The sequence below is a fragment of the Curcuma longa genome, chromosome 11, assembly GCF_044706935.1.
Source record: "Curcuma longa cultivar G26 ecotype Majalengka, Jawa Barat chromosome 11, ITB_CL_G26_1.1, whole genome shotgun sequence".
Lineage (NCBI taxonomy): Eukaryota > Viridiplantae > Streptophyta > Magnoliopsida > Zingiberales > Zingiberaceae > Curcuma > Curcuma longa.
In genome coordinates this window covers 31,457,012-31,477,758 of record NC_133871.1, presented here as the reverse complement: position 1 = coordinate 31,477,758, position 20,747 = coordinate 31,457,012, and the positions used below count along the sequence as shown (strand labels likewise).

Here is a 20,747-nt window from a genome sequence, read left to right as displayed (position 1 = left end):
AGGGTTTCGAATGTCTCCGAGTAGGAAATCATGGATTTCATTGTCTACTTCAATAGAGCTGCACCCTGGTTCTTTCTGAATCCCCTTCCCTTTCATCTTTCCTCTGATCATGGCTGCCTCTTGCCATTTCCCGGACGATGAGAAGAAATTAGAGAGAAGAACAAAGGTTCGATCAGAATTTTAGCTTGCCAACATCATCTCTACTGGGCGTTCACAGGCGAGATCCAGCTTGATAGCTTGGCGGTGAAGCTGCCTTCCCTCCGACAGAGACGAAGATAAAGCGCAGGCTTTGAAAATGTAAGAGATCACGACGGTGTCGGGGAGTAGGAGTTGGCTTTCCATTTGGGAGTAGAGCCGGAGGGCGTCGTGGCGGGAGGTAAGCGCGATGTAGGCGGCGATGAGGGCGGTGTAGTGGTAGACGTCCGGGAAACGGATGAGCGAGCCGAGGGAGGAGGAGAGGCGGAGGAGCTTGAAGAGAAGGAGGGTGGCAGTGCGACCAGTCTCGACGGCCAGTGCGTGGATTTGGAGGAACTGCTCCATCGATTTGCATCTCTGCAACAGGGGGATCGCCGGCAGTTGGGGCGACGGGAACTGGAATTACATGGAGGGAAGGAGACGGGAGGGAAGGGTAGGAGACCTGAAAGAAACTCTAGGGAAGAAAAGCGTATAATGACCATTTAGTCCCTGCAAGGGTATGATATAATGACCATTATAACGATATAACACCGTTACACTTGCTGTTTTAATCGCAGTAGCGAACCATGGCAAGAAACAAGCGAACGATGACTCGAACCTCCGCCGTCCTGTGTTCGCTCGTCGTCCTTTTGCTCGCCGCCACCGCTCTCGGCACCGGAGAGCGCCTAGGCGCCAAGGAGTGCGAGGATTTAGGCTTCACTGGCCTTGCCCTATGCTCCGATTGCAACACCCTTGCCGAGTACGTCAAGGACGAAGGTCGAACCCTAGGCATCTGATTCTTTTGGATCTATCCATCACCCGGTTTTCTTTCTCTCTCTCATTCTCTTTCTCTTGGAGGACAGATCGAGTACCCCTAGTTGCATGTTTCTGTTACTCTGATCCTTCTGATCCCGCTCTATTCTGGGAAATTGTTGGATCGGGGTCCTCCTTAAGTTGTTTTCAGTTTCCATTCGTTCTCAGCGGGCTCAAGTCTCCAGCTTTCATTCCATGCTTCACATTTTTGGTTCGATTAATACAGATTTTAGTATTGCTTGAACGATTTGCTTTAATTGGGAAGGTTTACTTGCTGTAAGTTCTTGATTTACTGTCCTTGGAAAACACAAGCAGCCGAGATATTAAGTGCGTTTTTAGAAAGCTAGGCTAAACGATTAAGACTAAATGACTCTTATGAAGCCAAATGCTTTGAGATGGCATGCTAAGAGAATTGCTTCTTACTGCAGAATTGGTGTCTGACTGCCGTAAATGCTGCTCAGAGGATTCTGATGATTCCATCAGTAAGGTATGAAGTATAAATTAAACCTTGTTTTGTTAAAATTTTATAAATCTTAGGTTACCACTATAGCTTATGTATTTTTCATAAAATTTGTGCCACTAAAGTATGATTGATTTCTTGTTTACATTTTCAGCCAACTTCCCTCTTGACAATTTACCATATCTTTTTTTGTTTCAGTTTACTTTAAAATGTATGGTCTATATGATTGAAAGTGGATTCAAGATTTATGTGGAGGCTTGAAGCTCTTGGGAGTTGTAATCCTTGATGTTTCACACTAGATAGGCTTGTACAGAGTTCATAATGTCTCCTTGGCCAGGAATTTTTTCAGTGCCATTAGATACACGTTAATAGATCCACTACTACAATGAGAAATCCTTTTGTCCTGTAAGAAATTACTTAGGGAATTTTAAGTTTTGTGGATCTTGCAATATGCTACTATGTACATTGAAGAAGGATTGTTTGGTTAGTGATTAGTAAAAAGTGAGCCTGGCTGGTGCTCTCTTTTCCCTTTTCTCAGAAAAAAAAAGATGGGGTTGACTCATAATTTGATTTTTAGAAAGGATAGTGATTGAATAGTTGGTGGATGCAGAAGCTGTAGTATGCTATAACAAAGAGAATTTTGGCCTTTTCATCCATGTGAATTCATTCCTGTCTAAAGCATTCAAGTGCTTCCTCAGGAATTTCCATACATTGTTTTAAATGATTCATCAAATAAAAGAGGAGCTTTCAATAGAATTTAGTGAGTTCCAGTGCTTTTTTATGGTGCATATCATGTTTTAGTATCATACTTGTAATTGTATGGCATGGGTAGGGTTTTCTTCTTGAGTCATAGTTAATTAACATTCTCCGTAAACTCAAGTTTTTGCTAAAAAATTGGAGTGCAGGTTACATTCTCTGGTGCAATTTTGGAGGTGTGCATGAGGAAGCTGGTTTTTTATCCTGAAGTTGTATCATTCATAGAAGAAGAAAAGGATAAATTCCCATATGTCAAAGTGCAATATGCTTATGCATCCCCACCAAAACTTATCATGCTGGACAGTGATGGTAATCACAAGGAAACAATAAGGTCAGTGTGATAAATCTCATTCCATGTGAAGTTTTACACTTACATGAGAGACATATCTCATACACTAGTAAAACAATGGATCTATCATATTGCACAATGTTGTCATATGAGATATCTACTAGCTTTCATTATTATTCTGAAAATCTTTTGTTTTTAATGGAAAAGAAAGTGTTTCAGGCAAGCCTTTGATATACTTAATAACATCTTTTCTCTAATGCCCATGCATTGTCATATTTGGTACTGTATTATCTGTGCCCTGCCATATATCAGTGGGTGATGTGGCACCCATTGCCCTTGGTATAATTATGTTGCCTGATACCCACCGGTCCATGACTCAGACACAACACTCTTACTTTCCTAGTACTATTATTTATATTCAATATTAGGTTCTTCACACAGGATATTTACTTGTCATGCTTATATAAAATTTCAGTGAGCAATTCTAATGCATTCTGTTATGAAGTATTTGGACCAACTCAGTCATCAAGTCACACAAACCATTTCAATATTTACATAAATAGATCACTTCAAATATGGCTAAATCTTAGCCAGTTTATACGGCCATGTCTCTCATGAGGGTGTTTTAGATAGAATGGACAAGAAGAGGCTGTTTGCCTTTAGCATTAAAGTCTTGTTTTTGGGAGAGGACAATCGACATATATCATTTCTTTTCTATTCCTGCCATCTTTGATATAAATGCCAGTTAATCAAGGAACTGGCTACTGAAATTTGGAATCATATGTCTTTGTAAAGTAGAAATTCAATATTATTTATTTTTAAGAAACATCGATCTGTTCAGTTTAGTACTTGTGCTTTTTTTTTGCCTGTGGTGATTTATAACTCATTTGCTTATTTCTTCCATCCATAAACAGAATTGACAATTGGAAGCGCGAACACATTCAACAGTTCTTGAAGGAAAAGGTGAAGCCTGGTGGTGCATCTGCAATATGAAAGTTCCATGTACCAGATCTTTTTGGCTTCCATATGTTACGGAACGGGAAGTTATATTTCACTAGAAATCATAGTAAAGTGGATTTTCTATTCATGTTGCACCAACCAGATGAGTTTTCACTGATTTGTTGCTTCAACTATGTTACCGAACGGGAAGTTATTTCTCTATGACTACGTTTTAACAATTTAGAAATTGAATCTAAAATCAAATCAGCAAGAGTTTTCAATCATTAATTAATTGAACTGTGTGTGGACCCAAATATTGACTTAGTTACATGCATTAATTAGATCGACCTAAATCAACTGATTGATTATATGACGAGTTTATTGATTTTATTTATGAACTACAAACTTAGATTTTATTTATGAATAAGTTTGATGATGAAAAAGATTGAGAAATCATGTGAAATATATTTCTTTTATTACACGGACAATAATGTAAAAATCTAGAAAATATACTATTGAACAAACAAATTAGAAAATTTAAGGTTCTAGTAATATGGAATATGGAATAATATATGATATGTAAATTAAAATAATCAACTTATAATTTAATTGAAGGAATTCAAATTTTCATAGGATAGACAGAAATATTAAGATATTGAAAAAAAATATTTTTATGCCAAATTTAATTATTTAAAATTATGTTAACCAATTGGTTTATGAAAAATGTATAAATAAATGTTAACTGTTAAAATCAGGATTATTTTTAACACACTACTTCATTTCCAAGTTTAGAGATATTTTTAATGTTATAGTTACCGTGTTTAGATATTGGGCGACCAAATTGAGTCAAATTTTAATTAAATCAGGATATATACGTTGTCATTCCTAAATTTTTCTTTTATTAATTTTTTAATAAATATAATTCATAATCCATGACCTAACTTACTTTTAAAAAAATTGATTTAGTCAAACTGAAGATCCAACCCGATTTTAATAATTGTATTTTAGGCTAATTCTCTTTATAGAATTATAAACGCGTCCAAAACAACTTGTTTACTATAAAATTTGCAAAGGCGTCAAGCTTTTATTGAGCTCATCATCAAGTAAACACAACATTATCCTTTATAATCTAAGTTGCAATTTTTTTTTGTTTTTGATTAATTTTCATCACATAGGAAAAAAAAATATAGCCTTGGACTATAGTACAACGATAAGACCTTCTATAATTCATTAAATATTTATGTATCGATATTTTCTTTCAATGAGAAGACACTATGAAAGTTAGCTGCAGAGCGACGTGTCATTTGTATTTTTTAATTTATAATCATGTTTTTTTATTTATCTTTTAATTGATAAAAAATTTCTATAGGATCAAGTTGATTAATTTTAAAATTAATTGATTTGAAGAATTAATTAACTCATTAAAAAAATATAGAAATATATATATATAAATCAAACGTTGATCATAATGAATCAACGGCTGCTTTGAACTACATTAGATGGGATGAATATCCACATAAAAAATAATAAAAAAAATAAACTCCTCTACATTTCCTCTTTATTTTTCCTTTTTTTTGTCTACCAAACCATCGCGTCTCCACCGCCCATGGCCGGAGCCTAGTGTCCGGGGCCCTTGGGGCTCGGCCCCGACGGCAACCTCGCCATCCACGTTGCCACCGTCGCCCTCGCCTTGTCATACATGCTCGGGTACGCCGCCAGAAGTCCCTCCTCCCTATCGAATTCTGAACAGTCCGGCGCCGGCCTCGCCGCCTCCGCACACCAACTGCTCGACGAAATGACGATTAGAAAAACCACCAGGACAAACAGAACCACGCAAGCCCTTCGAGCCTCCATCTCCTGCTGCTGCTGCTGCTGCTGGATCAAGTTCCTTAGTTTTTCTGGAAATGAGTTGTAGTTGTTTAGCGTGAGAGGAGCATATATATATACACACACACACGTGACTGCAGGAGCTAGCGGTGGGTGATCGTGAAAGCAAAAGTCGTCGATGAACTAAATCAAAGATTTGAAAAGGTAAATGGTTGTCATTTTGACCAAATGTGAGCAGAAAGCAATTGAAATGGTCAGATCTCATGCATTAGGGAACGAGGGCATTTCTTCGAACACATTGGAGGCAGCTGCAATGGCATGTTGTTGACCGGTGACCACGCGGTGCAGTTTGAAGCGGCCCGCAGCAAGCCGACGATGCGGAGTGACGTATTTTACAAATAACGCCTTCTGATAATTTTCAATTACACAAGGGTTGTTTCGATAAATTCCCCTAGATTTTTAGATAAAGCTTTGACGAATCCACTTGTCTCTCCCATTGCCCATCTGACCGCTAATTTGTCTGCGAGTAAAAGGAAGAAAAATAAAATAAAATAATATTGACTACTAAATAGAAATTGCAGGAGAAAATATTTACACGCAAAGGAATCTGAAATTTGAGGGTTGGATTTGAAAATCTCGCACCGTCCCGGCTCGCGCAATTCCGGGCAGAGGTTGGTCCAAGTAAGGAAGCAAGCTCGGTTGACCGTGTTTGAAATCTATGCGAGTACACGCATGAAAAGTAGCCATTTTCCACGAACGAATTAATTGAGGCGCGACTTGGCGACGTCAAAGATGAAACATGCGTATCAGTATCGCTATGCGGACGTTAAGTTGAAAAAAAGAGAGTAGGTGACAGGGTGGCCACGTTGGCAATGGCGTGTAATGTCTCTTCATGCGAATTTGAGTTCCCATTGAGTTTAAATATAATAATATTGTCAATTTAATAATTAACTTTATAAAATGTTTAAATAACACATACTATTTTGATTTATACCAAAGTACAAAATTCGTAGGATTTTGTTTTTTTTTAATTACAACAGGTTTGGAAAACCCAAAAGAATTCCCATAATTTTCGTTTTATTAGCAAAAACATCAAAGCGAAAAAAAAAAAAAAGAATTTCTCCACAATTCCTTTTTTAAGCCCTTGTAGTCATTTTTTACTAGTGATTTAGTTTTTTATTTCATTCTAAAAAAAGACCTAAAAGTACGCTGACAGCGATGACATTCTTTTCATAGATTTCATCTATTAACGTAGATTAAACATGTTCTTGTATGCGTTTATCGATATTGATTTTATTTTATCTTTTCATTTCATTTATTTTATCCGATTGCTAAACCTCTTCGATTTTTTAAAATAAACCACTATTTTAAATTCTAAACTAATTAGTGCTTAAGTACTAAACTAATAGTTTTGCTTTAAATTTTGGTATATTTATGAGATTTAACACAATAATATTGCTAACTCAAAATAAAAAATATATTTAAGAAAATTTTTCAACGTTTTCCTATCACTATCAGGAATTACAACTTAATTTAAAATTAATTACTTTTATACAATATTTTCTTCATTTTTTTTAAAAAAATTGTTTTCAATCACACAAACTTATGAAAATATATAACTAAGTTTGTGTTGATGCGAATGATAAAATCCACTTCTAACTAACATGATTAACACGAATAATGCAAATTCTGATCCCTAACAACATACTGATGCCATAAAGATGTTAATAACAGTAGGAAGAAGAAGAAGAAAGTTTAATACCAAAGCCTTGAATAATTACTTTGCAGTAAAAATGGGTTCGACATCCGCACTTGGCTGCGTTCTTCTTGTGTACTTGATCAGCAAGCCTTCTGAAGAAAGACCTGGCACCCTCAAGTCCCTGTAAGATCAGACAACACAATTTCTTCATTGAGATGAAGATCTCACGAAAGGGAAACTTATGGAACATGATACGATAGCAACAAATTTAAATTATGGAACCTGATGTATGGCTCCAAATCTTTCCATTCCCATTTTGGCCGCTCCTTGAAGAGAGATGCAAAGCGTTCAGCAGGGGATGATGGAAGAGCTGAGACTCTAAAAGCACGGATCCATGTTTCGATGCCGCCGAGCTTTTCGAACAGCACTTCACCCTCGAGCATCTTCAAGTCAGCGCACATCCCGGGAGGAATACTATGCTTCCATTTGTGTAAGAAAATTTCCAACTTCATCATTCCTTCTCTCAGAGTTCTCAAGGCAAAACACACACAGACCTTTTTCTCATCTAAGCTCCATAGTTTGCCGGCTGAGCTGCTTTCTGCCATAGATCCAAATGTGTCAAGGCAGTGCCGGGTAATTCTGCTAGGATATCCGTCAGCTTCCATGACTGAGATTACCTCATCTTCCTTGAGTGCATTTAGCTGCCACTCATGCAAGATCGAGTTGTTTAAGAGCATGTATAGCATTTCTTCCATGGTCTTCTCATCAATGATCCTCCAGAATCCATCTATCTCTACAGCTGAGAAGGCCTTCAATCCATCCCTCAGCTCTTGTTCACTAGCCTGAATCTGCTCGAGCAGGTCTTGCCATTTATATAGACCATGGTTAGACAGGGATTCAACTTCCAAATCCTCGTTAAGTGTGTAATGCTTCTCATTAAGGAGGACTTTCAGTTTGTCTAGTCGTGGGGCAACTAGAACCAACTCCATGATGTTTGGTGCCACTTTCAACACAGATGACACAGCTTCTTGGACTGCTGAAGTATTAGGTTCATTGTCACTGAAAGTACCTTTATGATTAGGCTTCCCAGGGGGTATTAAATACACAGAATTGGATGTGCCTACGAATTTCATGACGTAAGTTGCTGAAGGAGTGCAAAGCACAGCATCCTCATCCTTGTGTCCTCGGATAGAAACTCTAATCACACAAAATAAAGATGCAAAAGGCATATCCAAAAGCCAATGAAAGAAGCAGAAATGAAAGGAAATATAGAATGAGGGGAAAAATGAACTAAACTTGAGAGTGGCAGAATAGTATATACGATTTTATTAGGTGCTAATAAACAAGAATTGAAGATGGAATTCAAATCAATAATACAGAGAGTTTACACAAAAACTTTATACTGAAATCACATGAGATCCTACAAGAACTAGTGATTGTCGTGTTACTTAGGATACAAGCAAAAAATATTCACTTTATGTATCTGCTTAAGATCTTAAACTAAGTTGGGAGTTCCTAAATTAAAGGTAGGCCATCTGCTCTAGCTATAAGTTTTATGACCATCTATTTCCTTAAAGCTCACTATGTAAACAAAATATCAAAAATATATGTAACATGAAAACATGGAAAACCTAAACTCATATAGTCATGCACATAAGAACCATGAAATAGAAGGCTTCCAAGAGCATAACTCTACTAAGCAGTGGAAATAAAAGATACTTCCAGCCATGGTTGTGAAAGAACAAGTTGTGAAGACACTAAGTCGAGACATCACTCAAACTCAATTAGTGGAGTCTTCTAGCCTATGTCTAATGGAAATTTATGCCATGAACTTAATGGAGAACCATACCATTTATACAGATTAGGCTAGGGAGCCTCCATATACTACAAACTTTAATGCTTTTTACCATCAAGAGAGCATATCTTGGCACCCCAAAAGGATCAGACATTTAGAAGACCGTAAGTCTATTTTTTCATATAATATGACTTGTCATATTTTCCAAGACTTTATAGCTTTATTCATGACTAATGTTATCATCTCTTCAAATTCCAAACATTGAATGTATGACACCACTTTAATAGATGAATAATACTAATTATTCTAACACACTAGGCATTGCACTTCAGACATTATGGCAACACGCATACAAGGGAAGTGGTGTTGGTGCCCTTTTTACCCTATCAGCCTAAGTATTGTGCATGAACTATTAGTTGCTATAGTTAACCATTTACACTTTCCAGACAATATAATTTAGCTTATGAACACACATGAACAAATTAATTTACAACATCATTACTTCCCAATGTTTATGTCAGTGCTCACTTAAACTTTCTAATCCAATGCCTGGAATACAAGCAATTTGGAGTTAACTTTAAAATTTTGTCATCATGTAACTTTCTAATCCAATGCCTGGAATACAAGCAATTTGGAGTTAACTTTAAAATCTTGTCATCATGTAGGCTTATTTATGATCAGCTTATAATTCAACCTTGTTTTGGGAGATTATCAGCCCTTACAAAGTGCATACTAGCTAAACTGTTTGCATGAATAAAATTGAATAATATATAACCGAATCAAGTATTATGCTTGGAATAACTGGATAAGTTGTTAAACCAATACTAAGAATATAAATATACACATCCATTTCTTTTCTAACAGCTCAAGCTTTTTGGATAAGTAATTAGAGAATCAACTTTAACAACATGCAGGAGCTCATGTTTTCAAATCTGTGTCAAAAATATACCAACCAACAAAGGATGGGGTTTGTAATACCAACATTAGGTTCAGTAATTGAAGTTAAACTTGTACCAGATGCCATTTGTTGGAATGGTGGACCTTATGGTAGTTAATGAAATTGGATATGAAACAAACTATAGATAACCCGCTGGATTTTTAGACACAATGGATCAGGCCTTTCAGTGATTAGATTGGATTCTTTTTAATTCTCGTTCTCAAATCGAGCAGATATGAAGCAAACTATAGAAGACCTGCTGGATTTTCAGATACGATGGATCGGGTCTCTCAGTGATTAAAGTGGATTCTTGTTAATTCCCTTTCTCAAACCGAACCTAGATTGCAACTAGCTTATTTCTAAACAATAGTTGCATAGAAGGAACTGCAATGGGTTTTTGCCATTTGCTTTCAGAAAGTTCCTCTAACAGTCCATAAATCAATAATCTTTTAAGAGAAAAATGAAACCTGACTTCTTATTTCAGCGCTCAAGGTGAAATGGAAAGCACACCAGTTCAACAAATTCGAAAACACCGTACTTTAAGGGTAAACTAGGGTTTAATCTTGGAATGACAGAAAACCAAAAACTAAAAAAAAAAGTCAATAAGAACAAACAATATGGCGTTTGAAAACAGGAACCACACATGGAAGGTCATTTTGATCGAACAAGCGCAATAATGTCGGGCGAGAAAAGAAAAATTACCTGTTGTCGAGGATATCTGGGATGAGCGCTTCATCGGCCTCGAGGAGAAGGAGATCGTCATGGACTCCGAAAAGGGGATGGTAACGGATGGAGATGGAGGAGCCCGGTCCGAGACTAAGCACGGATTCAGCGCCGCCGCCGCCCCATTCCTGCTCTCCTTCCATTGTCTCTGTCTTTCCCGCGCCTTTTAGCTGTGTTATTATGTTAAGCAGGGCAATTGGCGCCTTTGTATTTCTAGGAAACCTTCTGTATTTAATTTCGATATATTAAAATTTGGGTATTTGATTATAATATTATTTATAATATTGAATTAGCTTCGAACAATTAATAAACGGTGTAGACTTATTTATAAAATAAACCCATTTTACGAGCACTAAGCGTTCGAATATTCTTTATTCGATCTTCTATTTAAGCCATAAAGCCCACGAAAATAGGCAATTTAAAGTTTGAACGCCCACAATGCGCCTCCGATAATTTCCTTCGTTCCCAAAATGTCCTTCGACGGCGAGGCGGCTCTTCCGCCGTCAAACCGCGACTGGTTCTTCCCCTCCACCGCCCCCTCTCTCCTAACTGCACCGTCGTTCTCCTCGTCCTCCTCGAAAGCCCTCAATTCTAGGCGCCCCCCGCTCTTTCCCTCCACACGCAGGAACCCTAAGCCGTACCTCGGTCAATCTCGGCCTCCGATCGCCACGAAAAGCTTCCCCTCATCCTCCTCCGCCCCTTCGTCGCGGTCTCCGTCGCCGCCTCCAACCTTTGTCGCGCGAGGGGACCCCAGGTACGCTGGGATACGGCGGAAGGTGAGCTTTGATTCTCCGCAGACCAGCGAGAGTGCAAGATCAGTGGGGAGAGAAGCTACCCCTCGTTTGAGACCATCTACAGATAGTTCCAGCAGAACGGTTTCCTCCAGATCTCGGATCAGGAATCGGTGGTCTTTGGTGGTTTTCGTTGCGGTTAGTTGACTGATATGGGAATTATCATCTTTCCATTTTTGTTGTTACCTGAATTGTTTACTTGGAAATTTGGAATTCCGAAGTTACTTATGACTATTTTAATTCAACATATAACTGGGATATTTGGAAGGCAATATGTACCACTTTACCTGCCGCGTCATCTCCTTGACTTCTCGCTTCCAATTAGGAAAACTTAATGGCTGAACAACATGTAGAACGTGTTGGTGTTCCGATTCAATACAAAAGAAAAACGCTTCTTTTCATTACATGCCGGAGAACTTTTTTTTTCACCCCATTTTCTTTTCAGCATCAAAAGGAGGAGAACTAACACTCAGTTAATACACCAAGATGTGATTTTCAACTATTGGGATTGTGTACATGCATTATACTCAAGCTTTACTAACACTCTGTTAATCAGCCATAAATAAAATCAGCTTTAATGCTGCTCCGAAATAAAACTGCTAATGACTGTCATTGAATTTCCTCCTCATGTTCCTATGCAATCTCAGCTCTTACTATTCTTTCATTCTTTAGTTGGGAGCAGTTGGAGCTTGGGAGGTGCGGGATTTTGGTCGTCAAGGATCCTACTAATTGCCTACCTTAAAGTTATCTGCCTTATCTGTATGAAACTACATAGTTGATTTGGTTACGTCAAACGGAATCAGCATATTAAACCATTATTTCAACTTCCCAAAAGCAAGTTGGCTTTAGTTACAATGCCTTTTAATTAGCATAAAAGTTACAAGTGCAAAAACTTATTTAATGTGGTATTTTTAATTGCTGTCTTAATATTTTACATCACATTGGCATTGTAGGTAGCTCTGACATGCCTAAGTTCACTTCTTCACAAGAACTTTATGTTACAGAACGAGATTTTGCATTTACAGGTTAGTAAAGTAGAAATGTTGACAATGTTGTTTGGTTCTTAATTATTGTAGTTATAATTAACCTAGTTTCTGTTTCAGGAGGAGCTATCAATTCTTGATTCTAAAATTCAATCGTGTGGTGTGTATTCTCCGCTGGCTTTAAGAAATACTATCCCAGTACAGAGTGATGAGAAACCAAACAAAAGACTCAAAACTTCAGCTATTTTCGCTTCACTTGCTATCATCTCTGTACCTCTCATTGCTTTTAAATACATAGATTATCTTTCATGGTTAAGGGGAACAATGAATTCTGAAGCAGTTTCTCTCAAGAAGCAGTTAGCATATCGAGTTGATGTATTTCTATCAGTCCACCCCTACGCCAAGCCATTGGTTCTATTGCTTGCAACTTTTTTGTTGATAGGCCTTGGTGGTCTGGCTCTATATGGTGTGACAGAAGATACCTTGGCAGATTGCCTGTGGTTATCTTGGACTTATATAGCTGATTCAGGCAATCATGCTAATTCTATTGGCTTTGGTCCCAAGTTAGTTTCACTTTCTATAAGTTTTGGTGGAATGCTTATATTTGCTATGATGCTTGGGCTTGTCTCTGATGCTATCTCAGAGAAATTTGATTCTTTGAGGAAAGGCAGGAGTGAAGTGATCGAGGACAGTCACACCCTTATACTTGGTTGGAGCGACAAGTTGGTAAACCGCATCTCGTTATATTTTTTGCATTTTAGATACAATTTATTTACTTGATAATCAGCATGGGAGTTTTTAATTGTCAATAATCTGTTATGTGAACTTCAAAATTATTTGGTTTAGTTTGAAGACATCTAACAATTTTCTCAGCATGTAGTCTTTAACACTAACACATATTGATCTTTTCCCATCACTTAACAATATTTATCTGTCTTTATCTTCATCTTCTAACTCAGTTGTAATACACAAAAAAGTTGTGTTATTTTGGACATCTTGAAACTATGTAGACTTTGCTATGATCATCTACAAGTAAGATCTTATTCAAGCAAATGCTTGACCATATAGAAGTATATGCATGAATGAACTTGGCTAGTATAGAATTGAAAGTGAGAATGCTAACATGGGCAATGGTTACCCAGATTTAAAATCTCTTTCTGAGTCAAAGTTTCAATGGTCGACCAAAACAATATAGATTAAACTGTGCTGTAGTGCATGAACCAATGGTGAATTGGAGATGGAGGGCGGGAGAGGAGATGAAGAAGAAGAAGAAGGGAAGAAGAAGAAGAAGAAGAAAAGGGAAGATAACTATGTACCTAGGAACAAGATTTAATGTGACTCCAACACTCATGACATGCATTAAAGGAGACTGACATGAATTTAGTCAAGTTTTATTCCTTTAATACCCTCATGCATGTGCAAAAGCATGTCTAGATGAATTTCAAATGGGTAACTAATTGTTTCCTTATTTATTAAGAAACTTTCAGTTTGTTTGTATATATATATATATTGTGTTGAATCTATAATTCTCCATGCCTATGATCCCACACAGTCCCATATGAAATGTGCAAGATTTACAGTGCCTGTCTGTATATTAAAAGGGTATCCCCTTTCCATGTGACTAGTCATTTTGGTGTGAAATACTACTCCACCTCGCTCCAACACAGCAAACATGGTATCAAAGTGGGGGATCTTAATTTCTTACCTTTGATTCATGATGAGAAGAAGTGTTGAAGTTAGGATGCTTTGTGATCATAGTCCCACTCGGATTAGTTATTAAGGGGTTGCTCCTGCTATGTGACAATACTTTGGAATGGAATAAGTTCGATACACTCCAACACACGTAAACATAAAATACTGATAAAGATACTCACCTTCCTTTTGTCCCCTTTGATTGATTGGAGGCCCTCCATGCTTAATGATTCAAAGGGACCTTCACCTAATAGCTTTTTCATCTTGGACTGGATTAGGCTTTCTTGTTATTTCATGTGATATAAGATGTAGCTCCTCACCTAAGCAATATTGATATTAAGGAGGTTGAGAAAATAATGAAAGATAAACCTCCTCATTTGATAACATGTGGTTAAGTGAGGCCCTCTTGAATATGCTTAAGTATCAATGGAAACTACCTATCTTCCTTGAAATTTTGGGTTGGATTGGACTTCCTTGGGCTTTCACTGAGTGAAAATAACATCATACCATGTTTGGGTTTTTGTTTTCATATTACTGTTTTATTTTCTTTCCTCTTGAGAAGTAGTTTTGGATTGCCCTCATGTAAAACTCTTATTCTGCCAAAATATCTCATGGGCAACTTCACAATTTGGTTAAACTGTTCTACTTATTCTGGATGATTGTTGTAGCAAATTGAAAATTACCTTCTAAGAATCATTTCCCACTGTCTATACCTAAATAGGGAGTTTTAAAACTTAAGAGGCCGCGGTTGTTGCACCATCTTATTTTTGTTGCATTGAGCAGGAAATTCAAGCACTGTGAACTTGCAATATTATTTTAGCATATTCACATTTTATTCTTCTCTTCATAGTCAAATGATTTACTGATTGATGCAGGGTTCCCTACTTAATCAACTGGCTATAGCCAATGAGAGTTTGGGTGGTGGCACTGTAGTTGTTATGGCTGAACGGGACAAGGAGGAAATGGAATTGGATATTGCAAAAATGGAATTTGATTTTAAGGGGACATCCGTCATTTGCAGAAGTGGAAGCCCTCTTATTCTTGCTGACTTGAAGAAGGTCAACTTAAGTTCTCAGATTACTTCTCTCTTTTACTATACAAATTTCCCTACTCTAGATTCTTGATATACAAATATCTTTATAATGCTTTGTCACCATGGTATTGATTATTTCCATCATTCCTATGTAAACTTACTAGCTTTGTCATTTCCCTTCCTACTAACAGGTTTCTGTCTCTAAGGCTCGTGCCATTGTTGTCCTGGCAGAAGATGGAAATGCTGACCAGGTAATCCTTTTACCAATTTTGAGGTTATCAAACCCAGACAAACAAAATGACCTAGGTAATCCTACAGAGTGATGCACGAGCATTAAGGACGGTATTGAGTTTAACTGGAGTCAAAGAAGGTTTGCAAGGACATATAGTGGTTGAACTCAGTGACCTAGATAATGAAGTTCTTGTAAAACTTGTTGGTGGAGAACTCGTTGAAACTGTTGTTGCCCATGATGTAATTGGCCGCTTAATGATACAATGTGCTCGACAACCTGGCCTTGCTCAGGTTTGTTGTGCATCATGCTGTTCTATCTGTTTTCTTTGTGAAGTTTTCTACATTATCCAGGTTATTTGCTTTTGGAGAAATTTTCCATGTGTATCTTTAGCATCAAGCCCACTGAAGTAGATATCCCTTTTTATAGTTTAAGAAATTAACAATTTAATCATTTCGAAAATATTTTTTCCATAATGATTTTCAATCCCCAAAATAAAAAAATCCAAATTTTTAATCCGGATTTGTTCCTGCTGTTGCATTAGAACTGTGAACATGGATTTAGTTATGAACTGTCTTACAATATGAAACTGGGATATATGTAGTCACATAATCCAAATAAAGGCCTAACCAAGTTATCAATGCCAAGACATTGGGTATATGGAGTCATAATTATCTATAGCTAAGTTTCTTTTCTGATTCATGCATCTCAGATGCAACAGAGGCTACTGCACTTTAGTTGCTAAACCTATTGTGGATGGTCCACTGTTATTGGTTTGTGCTGCATGTCTGCCCCCACCCCACCCCCACCCACTCTTCACCCTTTCTTTAATACTGTGGCACTTCTGTAAGTATGGCAATTTGCCATACCATTTTGGCATCTTTGGGAGACCATTTAACCTTGATAGATACCCTACATTCTATACATTCTATATAAATTAACAAAATAGTTACCTCTGCATATTGTGTCGCTAAAGTGGGAACTGGTGACCTTTTTGTTGATTTGTTAAGCGAATTTCAAGATGTAGTTTATTGAGAACTTCTATTTTTGATGAGACAGCTATAATGTTTTAGTAATTTGATTAATGATTTGGGTTTACTGGATTTTTCTAGATCTGGGAAGACATTCTTGGTTTTGAAAATTGTGAATTTTACATCAAAAGATGGCCCCAGTTGGATGGAATGCACTTTGAGGATGTACTTATCAGCTTTCCAGATGCCATTCCGTGTGGAATAAAAATGGCATCGTGTGGTGGGAAGATCATATTGAACCCTGATGATTCATATATTCTGCAGGAGGGGGATGAAGTCCTTGTAATTGCAGAGGACGATGACACCTATTCCCCAGCAAAATTGCCTATGGTGAATTCCCTCTCTCATGTTCTTTTATTTCTTTTATTTTTTTTCTAATGCAGCAATAATTTCTTTAATTAGTGTTAAGAGTTTTTGGATGTGAGATCATGTAACACTCTGGAACTTGTTTCTACTCTGAGGAAATTTATCTTATTCTTACTTATTTATCTTTATACTTTTTATCTTCATTCTTCATTGCTTTTTAAGGTGATGCTCTTCAAGCTGTTGGGTTTGATTTAGTTCTTTTGGTGTTAGTCAGAACTTTTTCCCAATTCATTATTCGATAGTTTATCTTATTATTTCTGTGATATATTAATTTTGGAGGTATGGTACTTACATAAAAAAGAACATGTTTTTCCGCCAAACTGAAAATCTTGGTAAACACAGATTTCAATGAACCAATGAGTTAAAATAGGAAAAGGGAAGCTGCATAAGTGTTTGTGTCATATTCATTTTAGTCATTTGTACTTTCCATCATGCTTTTACTCAGATTCAAGTATTATGGTAGAATGATATTCCTTTTAAGGGGCTTGGCTCTTGAAAAATAGCACACCAGGTTTTAAATGAATGTTTTTGAGGATCTACGTTGTTTTTCCAAGATATTTTTTTAATGTCATTATCAAAAAAAAAGGAAAAAGAAAAAAACTAGTTGGTGATAGCTCTTATAGTATATCACACCAGGATGTGTCCTTGGTGTTTTTCAAAGATTCTACCATCTGTAAAAAAAAATAAAAATAAAATACAAATCAATATAATCGGTAAGCTGTTCTGAGAGGTGGTATTTTTAATTTATGCATGTTTATTACTGAGTACTAGATTGTGAAAGGATGCACCTGTAAATGTAAAGCTTGCTTAGAATGTGTAAAAACTAATATTGACACCTGCCTTGGGTGGAGCTTTGAAAACTAACCAAAATCTGTAGATCTTGAAATTTCCACAGGTATACAAGAAAATAAAGTGCTTTAAGAAGTGGTCACAAGTTTGATGTTGCATGAATAATAGATCATGCTTAAAATATGAAGTTTCTTTGAAGTTTTCATGCAACTGTAATCCTTTTCTTCAATTCAGTTAGCTGCTGAGATCCCAATTTGTTTTGTATGATCTGATCATTTATTAGAATTCATATTTGCTTAATTGATGCACCTCCTTTAGGAAGCTTTAACTCTTGTTGGAAGACCTTCATTAGTGAAACTTGTTTCATGTCTCTACAATCTCAACACTTCTACACATAGTTCAATTGTAAAAACTTACCTTCTTATTGAATGTTCATTAGCCTTCTATTTTGAATCTCATCAAGTACTACTATTGCAGAAGTTTTAGTCTGAAGAGCATTTTTGGATTAATTAGTCTAAAATGGACAAGGATTGCAATTAATACAAATATTTTTTTTCCTATTTTCATCCAGTTATCTTACATTGTTGAGGTCCACTACTCTGAAATTCTAGTATGATGTATGAATGATTCATCTCAGATAAGTTGTTGGTTAAACATTCATATAAGCTGTACCTCCTATAATCTCATGAACTCAATTAGCTCTGATGCATTTTTCTTCATTAGAACCATCTAGCTTTAGAATTTAAATAACTGCAGCATAGAAATCTTAGTACTAAGGGAAGTATTACAAAAAGCTACAGAATGGGATATATGTTTAAATTAACTCAGTAATGAATGAATATATCTTGCCTTGTTAAGGGTGAGCCGGCATTCCATGTCTCAAATTAGTCCAGCAGAACATGTAACCGCCTTGAAGGCACCTACTTGAAACTCTCATAAGAGTAATTAATTTTCAGGTCAAAGAGGCAGTGTACATAGACATTGTCCGGCCTACAAGAAAGCCACAGAAGATTCTACTATGTGGATGGCGACGGGATATAGATGATATGATAGTGGTAAGTTCATTCTTCGAAGCCCCTAATTTTCTCTTTTCTATCACCTATGCAGGTTGGAAGAGGATATCTACCGAAAGACTTTACTGTTCCAAAATCTCCAGAAAGAATACTATTTTGTGGTTGGCGGCGTGATATGGAAGATATGATTATGGTAAATTACAAGGAATCAGAATTGATATTCCCACCATTATGTGGATAAGAATGTGGTAGTATGTACTTAAGGTAGTTTATTTGAGAATATGTATTTTCAAATGGAAGATTTAAAGGATACTACTACGTTAATTATGAGGAAATTAGAGTCTCCTTTTATTATCTATATAAGTACATTTTTCCACTGTTCTGTCTCCAACACACAGATGCACTTAGATAAGTTGAACATTTAATCTAAAGTGTAGATTTTATGATTGTTTGAAAACAGTCTGAATATGGTTGAGACGAAATTGCAACCATTTGGTTGATTCCCCCTAGTTGTATGTCTTGGGATTTCCTTCCATATTATCATAGTACTCAATTCGGTGAAGTCTGAACTGTGACATCTATTTATTAAGCTGAAGTGAACTTATTAGCTTTCTTGGTAGATATCTATGTCGACTTTCTAACATTTTGTAATTTATTTTCAGTTTTAAAATTGCTTATTCTGATAAAGTCTTGGTAGAGTTGGTGCTGCTTGTCTTTGGTCTTTCCTTATACGAGTCTTAATTTAGTCTTGCTGAAAATTCCTTCAGGTGTTGGATGCTTTTCTAGCGCCAGGATCTGAATTATGGATGTTCAATGACGTTCCTGAGAATGAGAGAGAGAGAAAACTTACAGATGGTGGTTTGGATTTCAGCCGGTTGGAGAACATATCTTTGGTCAACCGTGAAGGAAATGCTGTCATCCGTCGTCACTTAGAGAGCCTTCCACTAGAATCATTTGATTCTGTGAGTTGAAAATTCAATCTTAAATGTGTAGGGTTTCCCCCCTCTAATGCTTGTTAAAGGGACCATTCATAATAATACTTCACAGATCTTGATATTGGCTGATGAATCTGTGGAAGACTCAGCAATTCAAGCTGATTCAAGATCCCTTGCTACATTGCTGCTAATCAGGGATATTCAGGTTGTGGATTGATATTCCATCTTGATCTTGATAATGATTATTCAAAAAGTAGTAACTACTCTCTTATTCTATTTGCAATGTAGGCAAAAAGGCTTCCCTATAGTGAAGATCTAGTTTCATACGTTTCAGGAGGAAGCTTTTCCCATGGTACATGGATTGGAGATATGCAGCAGGCCTCGAATAAATCTGTCATAATTAGTGAGATTCTTGATCCCAGGACCAAAAATTTGTTGTCCATGTCCAAGATAAGTGATTATGTTTTGTCAAATGAACTGGTGAGCATGGCATTAGCAATGGTTGCTGAAGACCGGCAAATAAACAATGTGCTAGAAGAACTTTTTGCTGAAGAGGTAAGTTAATAGATGAAAGATATATATATATATCTCTTGGTATTTATAATCTCTAGTACTGTTCAAATATGTAGTGTTTTTTATTTTTATTTTTTTGAAATTTGCTTAATATTCCATCATCATCACTGTTCATCATAAAATCATATTTGTCTCAACTATTTGGATTGGCTACATGACTATAAATTAGCTTAATATACTCTTGATTCTCATCTAATTGCAATTCTTGAACTGAATTGTTTGCAGCTATGATTAATTCTATTATCTATTTTATATGGCAGGGAAATGAAATGCAAATACGTTCAGCTGATCTTTATGTTTGTGAAGATGAAGAAATGAACTTCTATGAAATTATTCTTCGAGCTCGACAGAGGAAAGAGATTGTAATCGGTTACCGCCTTGCAGATGCAGAGAGAGCGATCATCAATCCGCCAGATAAAGACATGCCACGGACATGGTCAGATAAAGATGTCTTTGTTGTCGTAGCTGAGAAAGAATGAGATTATTTCGCTTTCAGTGCATCAAATCGTTCTCAAAAGGAGAAAAATAAGAAGTCAGTTAGAACCATGATAACTCAAAGCAGGATTGAGAATGGAGGCACTTGAAACAAAGGTGTGCCATCCACAGTGAAATTAAATACAAGTGAAGAAGTGAAGTTGTTCAGAATGACAAATTAGTGCTTATGAGTTCAGATCGAAGATATTTGTTTTCCCAGCCAAAGTTGGTGATTATGAGTTCTTAAATTTTGTGAACTGACCCTGTCTTTGTGAACCTATTCATTTTTGTATATTTGACTAAAATGGATTCTATTATGTATATATGTATATTGAGATCAAAGAAAATTATGGTTATATTTTAATAACTCGTGTTCACTTATATTCTCCCGACATGTATAATTAGCATTTCAATCCAGATACTAGT

At 36.5% G+C, this 20,747-nt stretch overlaps 4 protein-coding genes across 6 annotated transcripts; 2 read left to right on the top strand and 2 right to left on the bottom strand.

The window, feature by feature from the left end:
- Nucleotides 1-180: 180 nt before the first annotated feature.
- LOC141837581 (putative pentatricopeptide repeat-containing protein At5g59200, chloroplastic) lies at nucleotides 181-540 on the bottom strand. Its single transcript, XM_074724963.1, has one exon. It carries the CDS (start codon nucleotides 538-540, stop codon nucleotides 181-183), a length of 360 nt encoding a protein of 119 aa, XP_074581064.1.
- A 207-nt stretch (nucleotides 541-747) lies between these two features.
- On the top strand, nucleotides 748-3,653 carry LOC141841090 (uncharacterized). Its single transcript, XM_074729212.1, has 4 exons — nucleotides 748-951; nucleotides 1,416-1,474; nucleotides 2,353-2,534; nucleotides 3,407-3,653. Exons 1-4 carry the CDS (start codon nucleotides 762-764, stop codon nucleotides 3,483-3,485), a joined length of 510 nt encoding a protein of 169 aa, XP_074585313.1. The 5' UTR covers nucleotides 748-761; the 3' UTR covers nucleotides 3,486-3,653.
- A 3,333-nt stretch (nucleotides 3,654-6,986) lies between these two features.
- On the bottom strand, nucleotides 6,987-10,555 carry LOC141837529 (uncharacterized). Its single transcript, XM_074724909.1, has 3 exons — nucleotides 10,392-10,555; nucleotides 7,240-8,154; nucleotides 6,987-7,138 (listed from the first exon to the last, which is right to left on the bottom strand). The coding sequence occupies exons 1-3, from the start codon at nucleotides 10,553-10,555 to the stop codon at nucleotides 7,036-7,038; spliced, it is 1,182 nt and encodes a 393-aa protein (XP_074581010.1). The 3' UTR covers nucleotides 6,987-7,035.
- Nucleotides 10,556-10,857: 302 nt separating this feature from the next.
- On the top strand, nucleotides 10,858-20,662 carry LOC141840178 (putative ion channel CASTOR). Of its 3 annotated transcripts, none has more exons than XM_074728085.1 (12): nucleotides 10,858-11,341; nucleotides 12,157-12,228; nucleotides 12,307-12,912; nucleotides 14,754-14,936; nucleotides 15,103-15,162; nucleotides 15,230-15,433; nucleotides 16,253-16,501; nucleotides 18,434-18,532; nucleotides 19,107-19,301; nucleotides 19,387-19,479; nucleotides 19,563-19,829; nucleotides 20,108-20,662. In XM_074728085.1, the coding sequence occupies exons 1-12, from the start codon at nucleotides 10,883-10,885 to the stop codon at nucleotides 20,324-20,326; spliced, it is 2,706 nt and encodes a 901-aa protein (XP_074584186.1). In that variant the 5' UTR covers nucleotides 10,858-10,882; the 3' UTR covers nucleotides 20,327-20,662. The 3 variants fall into 3 exon arrangements, with proteins under 3 accessions (XP_074584186.1, XP_074584187.1, XP_074584188.1); XM_074728086.1 differs by lacking the exon at nucleotides 18,434-18,532 and adding an exon at nucleotides 18,283-18,381; XM_074728087.1 differs by lacking the exon at nucleotides 15,230-15,433.
- The last annotated feature ends 85 nt before the right edge of the window (nucleotides 20,663-20,747 follow it).

Bases quoted from the DNA above. Each gene is read 5' to 3' on its own strand.
- LOC141837581 (XM_074724963.1), bottom strand. From the start codon at position 540: ATGGAGCAGTTCCTCCAAATCCACGCACTGGCCGTCGAGACTGGTCGC.
- LOC141841090 (XM_074729212.1), top strand. From the start codon at position 762: ATGGCAAGAAACAAGCGAACGATGACTCGAACCTCCGCCGTCCTGTGT. The intron at 952-1,415 runs GTCGAACCCTAG...TTCTTACTGCAG, and splicing joins CGAGTACGTCAAGGACGAAG to AATTGGTGTCTGACTGCCGT. The intron at 2,535-3,406 runs GTCAGTGTGATA...ATCCATAAACAG, and splicing joins AATCACAAGGAAACAATAAG to AATTGACAATTGGAAGCGCG.
- LOC141837529 (XM_074724909.1), bottom strand. From the start codon at position 10,555: ATGGAAGGAGAGCAGGAATGGGGCGGCGGCGGCGCTGAATCCGTGCTT. The intron at 8,155-10,391 runs GTAATTTTTCTT...TTGTGTGATTAG, and splicing joins CCAGATATCCTCGACAACAG to AGTTTCTATCCGAGGACACA. The intron at 7,139-7,239 runs GTTCCATAATTT...CTGATCTTACAG, and splicing joins GATTTGGAGCCATACATCAG to GGACTTGAGGGTGCCAGGTC.
- LOC141840178 (XM_074728085.1), top strand. From the start codon at position 10,883: ATGTCCTTCGACGGCGAGGCGGCTCTTCCGCCGTCAAACCGCGACTGG. The intron at 14,937-15,102 runs GTCAACTTAAGT...TCCTACTAACAG, and splicing joins TTCTTGCTGACTTGAAGAAG to GTTTCTGTCTCTAAGGCTCG. The intron at 19,480-19,562 runs GTTGTGGATTGA...TTTGCAATGTAG, and splicing joins TGCTAATCAGGGATATTCAG to GCAAAAAGGCTTCCCTATAG.